Consider the following 14,470-nt stretch of genomic DNA (forward strand, 5'->3'; position numbering starts at 1 on the left):
GATAGTTTGACCCAATACTCAGATGGGACTTTGCTATTAAAGCTAACTCTATAGCCACAGCAAGCTATGGTTGTGGGGGAGTTAAAGATGGATTTCATCTGAGCTATGCGTCCATTAGTGGCAGAGAGCATCATGTTGAACAGGCAGAGGCAACGCCTGAGGTGTTCTGTTGTAGGAGACGTCGCTCTCTCTGCTGCTCCCATGGCAGAAAATCAAAGAAGGCGGGAGAAATTGTTTCCAAAAGGACTCCGTGTTCTGGTGGTGGACGACGACACTGTTTGCCTCGCTGTCTTGGAGAGACTGCTCCTGCAATGTGATTACAACGGTGAGTGTATTCGCCATGTGTTGCATTGATTTTGCATCCTCAACCTTCTTTGCCATGGCGAATAATAAACCCTGGACTGCACATCACTTTCGTCATGATCTGTGTACTGTCGCCAAAGATTTAGGATCTACAATGACTGCGATCTAAAGTAATTTTGCATGTGGAACAACCTTATCAGGCTAATTCTACAACTATTTCGACACCGCTTAAAATAAGCTAATTATGCCCGGGCATGAAGAGTTCTCTAAAACTTAAGTCGTGTTCTAATTTAGTGTGGGGGTTGTGTGTTAAGTCATAGTTTAATTTAGTCTATAGTTTAATTTATTGTGGGGTTGTATGCCAAATTATTTTAACAAGTTATTCTAAAAAAAATTAAATATTCTTCACTAATTTTATCGTAATCATCTGTTTTATTATAATGTTTTATTGTAATCATAATTATCGTAATCATCTGTTTTATTGTAATCATAATTATGTGATGTGATCAATAGAAAAGCTTCAACCAATGTGTATTAAATTTGTATTTTATCTCTTTTACCTTTCAAACTATACAAATTTCTCCCAATCCAACCATACAAACGATGTAATTCCCCACCATCATTTAAATTTTCAATTGATAAAAGCACGAAAATTGAAACTCACAAACGCTAACAATGGACACAAATAAATCTATGGTCTATTCTCGTCCGAGTATAAAGCTTACTTTGGGCATATTTTGTAATGAATTTTGTTAGAAATGTGGTAATTAAATTTATAATTTTAAAATATATAATCTTTCTAATTGAAGTGGCTCTAATATTTTTCATTAAAAGCGCATTTAAATGAATTTTTAAGAAAATTAAAACTCAAAAAAAAAACTCAAAATCAAAGATTTTCCGGATACTGAATCTATATAGAGTTAAAAATTCAAATACTTCTAAATAAATAGTTAGAGAAAGAAGAATTACAATAGTTAGAGAGGAATTAACGTGAGCATATAATGCATTGAAGACTTATTATAAAAAGAGAGGGGAATTATCATGAGCGGATACTGCATGGAAAGACGTACTGACATGTGTCTGCTTGTTGCGTTGTGGTTGGTATTAGTGACAGCATGCACAAGCGTTTCCGAAGCAATTTCTTTGGTAATGGAGAACAGAGACAGATTTGATATTGTGATGAGCGACGTCTACCTGCCTAGCGCAGATGGCTTCAAATTACTAGAGGCCGTCGGTATTGGATTGGGGGTGCCCGTGATAAGTAAGTAAAGTGATTAAGTCTAAATGAATAAATACCATTTTTCCATTTTTAGTTCTCCGAGCACTATTAGCGCCGCAGTTCAGTACCCTAAATTTTTGGATCGGGTGTGCAGTGATGTCTGCGAATAGTGAAACAGATGTTGTAATGAGAAGCATAAGAGGCGGCGCCTCCAATCACCTGCTAAAGCCCATCAGAATGGAAGAGATTCAGACCATATGGCAGCACGTCGTTCGCAGCCATGGAGAGCAAAATCATCGTCATCAGCTCGAGAAAAGCCACGGAGATTTGTCAGACCACGGCAGAGTGTGGGGTGTGTCGACAGCTTCCAAGAAGCGAAAACTCGGCGGCGGTCAAGTGGTGCATGACATTAAGAGCCTCCAGACAGGCCGCGTGCATTGGACTGATCAACTCCATGGGAAGTTTGTGAAAGCAGTCAATCAAACCGGAGTAGACAGTAAGCCCCGCATGCCTGTCTTTTTTATTTATCACACATCAAAAATAAATTAGGGTATGTTCAGAGTTCAGCAACTGCTGTTAGTTCTTATTAATTTAGCTGTCCGGTGACACAGAGTTTGGAAATTGTTGGGAATATTTCGTGGCTGGAAAAGTGGTTTGATCTTTTATGGATTCATTTCTCATTTTCCATGCGTTCAAAATACAAAAGCATAACCAGATATAACGAGGGAGTAGCGTAACAAGTTATGATAAGGGCTATTAAGTGTCACAAAAGTATAAGAAGATATAATGAGGCATAATGGGACTAAACAGAGATATAATGACATTAACTAGATAATTCGGATTTATCAGATTGTTCGGCGTGATGGTGTTTTTTGGTTTGTTAAATGGATTATCAAATAGGCTCCGTTTCAGGTGTAGCAAATCTTGTAACATAGTGTCTGTTGCAAATTCCCGTAGCAAAGGGACTGCAGTAAACTCTAATTTCTGGGCCAAAGAATGAAGTTGAGCCAAAATGCTAAGAGCAGTCTGAGTTATACATGTAACCATCCGTATATAAGATTTTTTTTTCTGGGATCTAGTTTTCCCTATTTCTTATTTTAAAGTGACTTAGCAGTCTGAACTATACATGTAATCCATCCGTATATAAGATTTTTTCTGGGATCAGATGTTTTTCCTTATTGGGTTAGATTTTTTAATGGGAAGGAAGATTACCATATTACATTGAAAATTATTACAATTATTCAATGAATCTTGTGGTATATTAAATAATGTCTAATAATGCCTTTAATTTGACTACGTATTGGAAAATACTTCTAAAAATCACATTATTTAACCCTCTACCAATATGAATTTAATATACCTTCCCAATTTAAAAACACCTATTTTCATTAAAAAAAATTTATACCCCTTTATATTTTTTCATTAACTTTAAACTCCATTTTTTATATTACCAATATAAAATCCCCTACCCCATATATATCCCCCAATATATTATGTCATTTTTTCCTCAATAAATATCTCCCAATATGAAAATGGTATGATATTGCTCCCTAGGAAAATCCTAATACTACAAGATTAAACTTTGAGTTTTTACATTTTAAACTGAGTTAGATATCTTTGCCTTATTGGGTCCTCTAATCCTGACAAGGGAAGAAAGATTGCACGGGAATAGGGAAAATTATTAGATTAGGCTTTAAGCTTTTAGATTGAGGCAATGTTCAATGTTTGGGATATTTTGGTTTTTTGTGCCTTGTTATTTTGCTTTTGGTATTTATTGTAATTTTATTTTATTTTAATTGTAGATTTTAAAATATTTTGAAAATTTGATAAATAAGAGTTATGTCAAATGGTATTGATTAACATTGTTAAATTGATGTAACATGAGTATATTGTTGTATCAATGGCTGATTATGTTCTAACTCATTTAGTCTTTCTCAACCATATTCAATTTTGGTCAACCTCATCAACCCTCTTCAACTATGATCAACAAATCCACCTCTTATAAGTTGATAGTCAACTAATATAACCACATTAGTAAATGTAGTTGATATAAGCCAACACAATTTCCATATGCCAACCACATTAGTAAATGTAGTTGATATAAGCCAATGCCATTTCCATATGCCCATTGGTAACACCATTTCCATATGCCAAGCACATTAGTAAATGTAGTTGATATAAGCCAACTACATTTTCATATGCCCATTAGTTTATAAAAGGTGGAAAACCATGAGCATCTTCTTAAAACATTATTAATGTCGTTGCGCTAGTTATTTTGTTTTTGGTATTTACCTATCATTTTATGATTGTAAATGATGAGCATCTTCTTAAGACATTATTAATGTCGTTGCCCTAGTTATTTTGTTTTTGGTATTTACCTATCATTTTATGATTATAAATTTTGAAGTATTTCGAATATGTGATAAACAAGAGACAAGTCGAATAGTATCTATCACTAACTAACTCAAACGACATTTGCCATTTTATTTAAATTTTCTTATAGCTTTTGAAATATTATGAAAAATTGAAAAGCAAAAATTAAAAAGCAAAGTCAAATTTACAAGTGCTAAGTTAAATGTTAAGTTAAATTTTCACAAATTATTTTTAGTACTTATTTTTTATATTTAAGAAATCAGATGAACGAAAACAACCCAATGAATTAAAGTTTGGGATTTCAAAATAAATTGAACACTGTAATAAGTTACAAAAAATTATTACAAAACCAATTTAGATTCTACAATTCATGAATCTGACCCACCTCTACAGTAGCTATAATGAGGAAGTTGTAGATGATTCACCCATTTGAGGATCATACGCTAATAGTTGATAAGGTGATGGAGGTTGGCCGAAGGTTCAAGGCTCAAGGATCAAGGGTTCAAGGGTCAAGGATGGGGCCCACCATCAAGGCGGGGGGCGAAGGCTCACTCACTGAGCCGAAAGCTCAATCACTTACCCCTTCGGGGTAAGTTCTATCTTAATTATATATAATAACATACACATTAAATTAAATTTGTTAAATGTTAAATTTATTAAAACAAATTTGTTAGATATTAAATTTATTAAATGTTTTAATTGCATCTTACACATCTATGATTGTGACGCATATAAATCCCCACGAAATTAAGCTTCTTGGATTTAGTTTTGTTAGGTTCATTGTGTAAATTATTTTGCCATTAAGTGATTATTTCTGCTTTTCCCAATAGAACTCCTGACCAAGCTATTTCACCCAGTAGCTTAAACACTAATAAATTATTCAAATTTCTCAATGTCATTTAAACAATTGATGAGCATTGATGGTTCTCCTTAATTCTGATGGCACATATGTCTGTCACAGGCATATAGAATCCAAAAATGATATTTCAGGTTCTTGTGATACAGATGTAGCATAGATCTATCACAGGCATGCATAATTCAAAAATGATATTTCAATTTCTTGTGATACAGATGCAGGTCCGAAGAAAATTCTAGCGATCATGAATATCGAAGGACTTACACCAGAGAACGTTGCAAGCCATTTGCAGGTATGCCTCCTAAGTTTCTAATTTCTACTTCATAATACTCAGCTTCACAATTTCAAAACACTCAACTTCATAAAATCTAACATTTACAGAAAGCATCTTGTAGTTTGTCAACTCATTAAAGAACTTGATGTTCACAGAAATACCGACTGTACTTGAAGAATTTGCGTGGGAGTATCCCGGAACCACGCCCAGTCGCTTCGTTCCAGGCTGCTACAGATGGCAAATCTGGCGGCACCATGCAAATCCTAAAGAGCAGTAAAACTAGTCCTTCATCCTCACCTTTATCAATCTCATCCTCTGCTCTCAAAACATTTCCTTCGATGAGTAAGAGACCTCGACCATGCGACTTATAATTTTCTCTAGCAGGTTGGGTAAAAAGAAGAAATAACTGGACAATTCCACATACCGCGACCTGTCATGGCTCTCATACAACTACAACCTAATCTCAGTGTTATAAACGCTTCTGTATCCATAGCTACCGCATGTACAAAACAAAAATATGCCAAAATAAGGATTGTAATAAAACCAGTGGATGATGGTGCTTGTGGGGAACTTACAGAACAGACGAGAGACTTGCTCAGCCTCAAACAATTTTCTATTTAGTTTTGTTAAAGTTTGTTGGGGATTTTTCTGGTAAAATCTCAAAAACAAATAAAATTAAACACAGAGAGACAATGCTCTTTTCTTTCTCTCCACAGGATCTTTTTGTGCACAGGGAAGCTTCAAAATAAAATGTCTTAGAACAGAGTATTACACCACCATAAAAAGATTTCTATTCATTAAAACAAAATGCCTGATATATATTCATCCTCTTTTACTGAGAGGGATTTACCAAAAATACATTCAACAAAACTCTGTCTCCACCTGAGATTTTACACTACTGGTGTGTAAAAATCCATTTACATTTACTGATGTAAAAACATTTTACATATACTCCTGTAAAACAATTTTTACATGTGCAGTAAAATTTTACATTACATTCACTGAAAAAAAAAATCCTTTACTCACACCATACGCTCTTGCTTCCCCTTCGTTTGGACAACATCCAAAAGCTTACATTTCATTGTTTCGCACTGCTGTGCGGTATTTACTCCTTGCTTCAAACGCTGGTCTTCATCTTTTTTTTTAACACCATGCGTTTTGTGTCATGCTCACACAATGGTCAACACACATTAAAAGACATATTACAAAGAAAACATATGCCAAAAAAAATTACAACGGCAAGCACTTTTCGTTTCACTTGTTATATCATATAACCCCAAAACAAAAAATATATATGATTCGTTGACTTACCCATTATTCCGTGCAAGCAATAAACTATTTTACCTACTATTATGACGGTTTTATTAAATGCCTTAATATCAAAACTGCGGTCAACAAAACTTGAATTTTACTCCACGCAATATTTATTCGTTGCAGGCTCGTATGCTACTTTGGTTGATGGACGGCGGAGAACTATCAAGCAAATCGGACGGTTGATGTTGATTTCGGGAGCCCACTTCATGCTGAACATTAGCGTCCGAAAAGTCAGTTCTGCTGACGTATGTAGAGGACCACGTGGCTGCATTACATTGTATCAGAGTCGATTATACGGAAACCACTCCACACCAAAAGTCGGTCCAAAATCTGACAGGGGTAGTTTCTGGTTTCGCTGCAGCAGTTTGGGCATTGTACGTATGCGCAGTTGAAATTAGATTTCAACACTCCCCTTTAATTTCAACTGCTGGGCATTCAGTCATACCCAGACACTTCCTCAAAAATTCAAAGCTTTTCTGATCCAATGGCTTTGTCAAGATGTCTGCTACCTGTTCTTGAGTCCTGCAATGTTCTAAGACAATTTCTCCATTGTTCACCAATTCTCTGATGTAGTGAAACCTTGTATCAATGTGTTTCGTTCTCTTATGAAACACTGAATTCTTTTACAACGCAATAGCTGAGCTATTGTCACAAAAAATCATTGTTGCTTTTGCCTGCGCTTGGCCTAAGCTCCTCAACATTCTTCTCATCCAAACTGCTTGACATGCTGCTGCTGTAGCTGCCACATATTCAGCCTCTGCTGTAGACAATGCTACAATGGACTACTTCTTAGAAGCCCATGAAATGGCTCCTGAACCCATATGAAAAACATAACCGGAAGTGCTTTTCCGATCATCTACACTTCCAGCCCAATCACTATCAGTGTATCCAATTAGATCTGAACATTCTGAGACCGTATATAAAATTCCAAACATTTTGGTACCTTTGACATACCTTAAAATTCTTTTTGTTGCCTGTCAACGTGCTTCCTTTGGCCTCTCCATGAATCTGGAAATTAAACTAACAGCAAACATAATGTCAGGCCTAGTTGTTGTTAAATACATAAGGCTACCAACAATACTCTTGTACAAACTAGGATCAAAATCCTTGCTGCTGTCCTCTTTGCTGAGTTTTAATCCCATTACTGTGGGAGTGATCGCTGCTTTGCATTCTTGCATGTTAAATCTGCCCAACACTTGATTTACATATCTAGCTTGTGAGATAAAAATTCTTTTTTCATTTTGATCTACTTCTATGCCTAAGAAGTATCTCAAGAAACCCATGTCAGTCATTTCAAATTTCTCTTTCATGACTGATTTAAAATTCTCAATGAGCTGATCATCATTACCTGTGAAAATAACATCATCAACATATAAGACAACAATTAAAATTTTACCATCTTTTTCTTTGATGTAGACGGTGGGTTCTCCTTCACACTTCTCGAATTCATTATCCAATAGAATCTATCCTGCTGTACCATGCTCTTGGCGCTTGCTTCAGCCCATAAAGAGCTTTCTTTAATTTGCACACTTTGTGCTCTTCACCTTTCTTCTCATAGCCTAGAGGTTGTTCAATGTACACCTTTTCCATTAACACTCCATTTAGGAATGCTGCTTCACGTCCATTTGGTAAACTTTCCATTTGTTTTGAGCTGCTATGGACAGCACTGCTCTCACGGTTTCCATTCTTGCAACCGGTGCGAAAGTCTCCTCATAATCTTTCCCATATTGCTGCTTGTACCCTTTGACAACCAGCCTTGCCTTGTGTCTTTCTATTTTACCTTCAGCATTGCTCTTGGTCTTGTAAACCCATTTCACTCCAATGACTTCTTTGCCTTTTGGTAGCTCAACCAAATCCCATGTTTTGTTTCTCTCTATGGCATTCATCTCCTCATCCATAGCTTCTATCCATTTCCTATCTTTAATTGCATCTTCGAAATGAATAAGATCATCAACATGACAATACAAGGCAAATAAGGAATTCATTCCTTCATCATAAATGTCACTTAGATTTCTAAATTTCTTACCTCGTTCATTTGGTGTGCAAGTGCTTGAAGATGCAATTGAATTTCCTCCTTGTGATGTGCTTGGAGAAACACTTTCATTTATCCTCAATGGTGTCCCTTGCTCTCCTTGTGCTGGCGCTGCTGTTTGGGGATGCATTTCAGCCACCTCCTCATCATCTTCATCATGAGACAAACAGTTTTTAACATTCACAGTTTTCTCTATGCTTCCATCCCAAGCTTCCTCCTCAATGAATTGAACATCTCTGCTGACAAAAAACTTCTTTGTAGATGGGATATACAACCTGTAAGCTTTGGATTCCTCACTGTATCCAATGAAGATACATTTCTCCCCTTTGCTGTCCAACTTCCTCCTTAGCTGATCTGGTATGTGTGCATAGGCCACACATCCAAAAAATTTCAAGTGGGTGACACCTTGCTTTCTCCCACTCCATGCTTCTTCCGGCACTTTGTTCAACACTTCTTTTGTAGGACACCTGTTCAAAATATACACTGCACAATTTACAGCTTCAGCCCAATAATCATTTGGCAAATGCTTTGCCTTCAGCATGCTCCTCGCCATATCCATGATGGTCCTATTCTTCCTTTCAACAACTCCATTTTGCTGTGGGGTGTACCTAGTTGTAAACTGTTTGTGAATTCCATTTTCTCTACAAAATCGTAGGAATTCCTTGGAGATATACTCACCTCCTCTGTCAGTTCTCAAAACTTTTATATGCAGCCCGCTTTGGTTCTCCACAAGTGCTTTGAAATTTCAGAATTTTTCAAACACTTCACTTTTGTTTTTAAGAAAATATACCCAAGTTTTTCTTGTAAAGTCATCAATAAATGTTAGGAAATATTGGCTGCCTGCTAATGATAGATTTTGCATTGGTCCACATAAGTCTGAGTGGATGATCTCTAAGGGTGCCTTTGCCCTTATGCTTTTACCTGATGGAAAACTTTCTCTATGTTGTTTCCCCAATATGCAACCTTCACATAGGTTGTCCGATTTCTCTATCAATGGTAATCCTCTTACCATTCCTTTTTTGCTCAACAAGTTTAGACCTCCAAAATTGAGATGTCCAAATCTCAAGTGCCACAACCAATTTTCATCCTTTGGCACGCTTTGGAAAGCCTCTTGCGTGACTGCTGCAATTTCTCCTTTGTTTTTCAAATTTGCCCTTATTCTAAGAGGGAACATCCTGTTCCTTGTCATCTTCACTTCAGCAATGCATCGTTTGCTGGGTGCTATATCCATGATGGTGCATACATCATTTTCAAAGAAAACATTGTAACCCTTTTGAACAAGTTGTCCAATACTCAAAAGGTTATATCTCATTCCAGGGACATAGTAGACATCTGCTATGGTTTTCTTTTCTCCTTGCTTTGTAAATATTTTTACCTCTCCTTTTCCCATAACAGAAATTTTGCTATCAGTTCCTAGTGTGACTTCTGATTTCAAATTTTTATCTAGGGCAGAAAAGAAGGCTATGTTTCCTGTCATATGGTTGCTGCAACCTGAATCTAAAAACCATATGTCTTCACTGTTTCGTTCAGCCATGTTACAAGATAACAACACATTATCTTGGCTGATGTTTTCTCTAGTGACATTTGCATTTTGTCTATTACTCATATCATGTTGCTTCTTCCTACATTCACTGGCATAATGCCCATATTTTTTACAATAATAACATTGGAAATTGGATTTTTCATACCTTTGTCCTTGAGCATGATGTTGTCCTCTTTGTTGGCTGCTGCCTTGGCCTTGGTTCTGATTTGGATTGCTGCCTCTTCCTTGAGCATTTGCTGGACTGTTCCTTCCACCTCTGTTCTGGCTTCTGCCTCTTCTTCTCTTGTTTCCTCTGCCTTGACCTCTTCCTCTTCCAAAAGACATCTCGGTCTTGAAGGCTTGCTCTAGAGATGAGTTTTCATTTCTACTCAACCTCTGCTCATGTGTTATCAGTGATGCATGAAGCTCATCAACTGAAAAGTTTGAGAGATCCTTTGTCTCTTCTATGGTGGTGACAATCACATCAAACTTTGAGGGTAGGACCCTCAACAGTTTCTCCACAATCCTCCTTTCTTCAAGGGTTTCTCCATGAGTCCTTATCTGTGTGACCAGAACAATCACATGTGTGAAAAATGAGTCAATGGTGTCTGACTCCTTCATGCTCAGATTTTCAAAATCTCTCCTCAGCAACTGTAGTTTTGCTGTCTTCACTTTCTCCATGCCTTGATAGGCTGTTTTGAGGGTTTGCCATGCTTCATTGGATGTCTTAACTGCTGCTATCCTTGGAAACACACTCTGGTCCACTGCTTGATACAACAATACAATGGCTTGTGCATCCTTCTTCCTATTGCTCTTCAGCAGATATCTCTCTCCCTGAGTTAAGTTGTTAAATTGATTTTCATCTGCTGGTTCTTCAAACCCAGATTCAACTAATTCCCGTAAATCTTGAGAGATAAATAAAGCTCTCATGGTTATTGACCAGTAGTCATAGTTCTTCCCATTAAACTGTGGAAGCTGGGTATTAAACATACCCATGCTAGTGTTGGTGCTAGCCATTCCTTGCATCCTCAACTATGCTTTAAGTTCTTAACTGTGTGTTTTAAAACATTGACTGTTTCAGCAATAACAAAAGGAAAACTTTGAGGAATACTTGAATCTTTTGCTTGAGACTTCACTTTGCTGGAGAAGATTTATTGCTACAACAAAAGACTCCTCCCTTCAGCTTCTTGAACACCTTCAAAGAGCCTAAGCCTTCTCTGATACCACTGTTGGGGATTTTTCGGGTAAAATCCCAAAAACAAATAAAATTAAACACACAGAGGCAATGCTCTATTTCTTTCTCTCCACAGGATCTTTTTGTGCACAGGGAAGCTTCAAAATAAAATGTCTGAGAACAGAGTATTACACCACCATAAAAAGATTTCTATTCATTAAAACAAAATGCCTGATACATATTCATCCTCTTTTACTGAGAGAGATTTACCAAAAATACATTCAACAAAACTCTGTCTCCACCTGTGTAAAAACGCATTTACATTTACTGATGTAAAAACATTTTACATATACTGCTGTAAAACAATTTTTACATATGCAATAAAATTTTACATTACATTCACTAAAAAAAATCCTTTACTCACACCATACGCTCTTGCTTCCCCTTCGTTTGGACAACATCCAAAAACTTACATTTCATTGTTTCGCACTGCTGTGCGGTATTTACTCCTTGCTTCAAACGGTGGTTTTTTTTTTTTTTTTTTTTTAACACCATGCACTGCTGTGCGTTTTGTGTCATGCTCACACAATGGTCAACACACATTAAAAGACATATTACAAAGAAAACATATGCCAAAAAATGTTGTGCGGTATTTACTCCTTGCTTCAAACGGTGGTTTTTTTTTTTTTTTTTTTAACACCATGCACTGCTGTGCGTTTTGTGTCATGCTCACACAATGGTCAACACACATTAAAAGACATATTACAAAGAAAACATATGCCAAAAAAAATTATAGCGGCAAGCACTTTTCGTTTCACTTGTTATATCATATAACCCCGAAACAAAACATATATATGATTCGTTGACTTACCCATTCTTCCGTGCAAGCAATAAAGTATTTTACCTACTATTATGACGGTTTTATTAAATGACTTAATATCAAAACTGCGGTCAACAAAACTTGAATTTTACTCCACGCAATATTTATTCGTTGCAGGCTCGTATGCTACTTTGGTTGATGGATGGCGGAGAACTATCAAGCAAATCAGACGGTTGACGTCGATTTCGGGAGCCCACTTCATGCTGCCTCCGAAAAGTCTGTTCTGCTGACGTATGTAGAGGACCACGTGGTTGCATTACATTGTATCGGAGTCGATTATACGGAAACCACTCCACACCAAAAGGTGGTCCGAAATCTGACAGGGGTAGTTTCTGGTTTCGCTGCGGCGGTTTGGGCGTTGTACGTATGCACAGTTGAAATTAGATTTCAACAGAGTTAAAGAGGTCATGGCAAACATGGAGGTTCATGAGTAACCCTGTCAACCAACGTGTTCTGCCTCTTACTGCGACTTCAATTTCAATTTTATATTTTATTCGGGAAAAACAGGTTGAATATATAATTGAAAATTATCTATGGCCCAGAGTGGATTAATTGTGCCCACTAAATTTTCCCGAGCTCTATTCTGAATTTCTGTAGCCTTGGCCTGACCAGAGTAAGATGCCACAGTTTTCCAGTTTTTCTTTTCGAACATTTTTGAATTTCAGAAAATGCTCATCCTATATGGTGATGCTCCATTTCACATATAGTTAATTTAAAACTGAAAATTATGTAACAATGTATTTATAAAACTCAACGCAAATTTAAAATTGAGAATTATGTAACATTGTATTTATATAAGTTACTCCTGTCTTAAAAAGCTATAATTAACAACCTATTTTATTATTGTTATTATTTCTATGGTTCATAATTATTATTAGATAATTAAAATAATGAATCTATTTATATAAACCTATAAATTAAATAATAGAAAAATTTTAATAGATATTAATTTACTATAAACATTAAAACACTTCATCATATTAATTAGGTTATAATTTTATTTTATTTTCAAAAATTAAATTTCATTACTTTAAATAAGATATTATAACATTACCCATCATCAATATTCGCAGTACATTATTGTACATTCACTATGTTCTTGGTATCAAATGCTAGTTTATCTGTTTTTTTTTTTCCCTCTTGCATACATCAATCTAACTTACAAATTTTTCAGGATCTGTTGAAGGTGGAGCAATATCATCATTTTTATTGGAGGTTTCCGTTATATTTGTCATTTCTTTTTCACTATGAGTGATTAGACTTGTGGGTTCCTTTTTCTCACTTAGTGCAAACATCATTATCGTTGAAGCTCTTTCATTATTATTTACCGGAAGGGTCTCCTTCGTTGATGGATGAGGTGGTGCCACTGGAGGCGGATATGAATTTGAGAAGCATACTTATATGTATATATCTTCTATTGCTCAAAGTTGTCCCTCTTTTGACCGTTAGAGTTTTTAGATCATTTTGCTTAATTCTCTTTGACTCCTTGGGAAAAAAGCCCCCTTTAAAGAAATACATGTTTTTTTAAGTTGCTGACGAGTTCTATACCTTAAAGCAGTATTTTAGTAATCGAATAGTTGTGAATACTCCCTAATACCCATTTACTGAGGTCCACTGCTGACGAACGAGATAATACCTTTTGAAAGTCTTTCTTGTTTGTTTTAACGAAACTGTCTATTAAATCTCCAATATCTGGTTGGATCAACTAGAAAGATAAGTTAGCGAGTTTACCCAAACTGGGGTAGTCAAAGACTTCATGGTAACAGGGTTGAAATATGGGAATTATGGCTACATCAAAAGACCATGTCGGCCCCAAAATCAGAGTCCCTTATCACAAACCCTTTACCGATCTTCTAGATATTTAAGGATCACCAAAAAAATCTAAATCTATATTTTGGAACCATTTTTGGTGAACCCAATCTTGGAGAGTTAATATGTAAAGCCAAAATCCTTTAAAATGAAAAATGATCAACCGTTATTCATATTTTGTTACCCTTAAGTTGGTAACAGCATTTTTCCACTTAAGTGTTGGGATGTCCATACACTAGCTCACCACAATGCATTTCCCGAAAGATCTTTATGTGTCGAAGAGCTAGGTCCTCGCTTGAGGGGTCCTTGAAAGACATGGGCTTGGAAGCCGAAGGTGCCTCACTGCCCTTCGCACTTCCTTTTAGTCATGCAACGAGAGAGATAGTCATTCTTCTCAATGGCATAATATCTGAGTACATGTTCCATTATAAGTGGCCTTCCCTCGTGAATGAGCCTCATAGAACCCACAAGGATTCCTATCATCTTTTGAAGTCTGGCCGCAAGCACGAAAACTGAATCAACTGTATTTTCCATGATGTAGAGAGACCTTTGAGAAAGAGGCTTCACAAATATTGGGAATTTTAGTAAATAAATATCCACAATTGCCAGCTTATCCAAAGTTTTGGAAGATGACTTGCCCGATGGGGCTTGATCTTCCTTCGCATTCTCAGCATAAATAGCAGTCATTACAGTCCAACAAACCATGTCTTACTT

General features: G+C 36.3%; 1 protein-coding gene across 1 annotated transcript in view; it reads left to right on the forward strand.

The window, feature by feature from the left end:
* Positions 1-81: 81 nt before the first annotated feature.
* Positions 82-14,470, forward strand: part of LOC149236036 (two-component response regulator ORR21-like) — a 41,779-nt gene continuing 27,390 nt past the window's right edge. The window contains exons 1-4 of the mRNA XM_089368753.1: positions 82-325; positions 1,412-1,564; positions 1,677-2,018; positions 4,967-5,043. Of these exons, the coding sequence (XP_089224879.1) occupies positions 106-325; positions 1,412-1,564; positions 1,677-2,018; positions 4,967-5,043 (792 nt within the window). The 5' untranslated portion in view covers positions 82-105. The remainder of the gene's footprint in view (positions 326-1,411; positions 1,565-1,676; positions 2,019-4,966; positions 5,044-14,470) is intronic.

This window comes from Pinus tabuliformis, chromosome 8 (genome assembly GCF_031772625.1).
Source record: "Pinus tabuliformis cultivar Carrire ecotype Pingquan chromosome 8, CPIR1, whole genome shotgun sequence".
NCBI lineage: Eukaryota > Viridiplantae > Streptophyta > Pinopsida > Pinales > Pinaceae > Pinus > Pinus tabuliformis.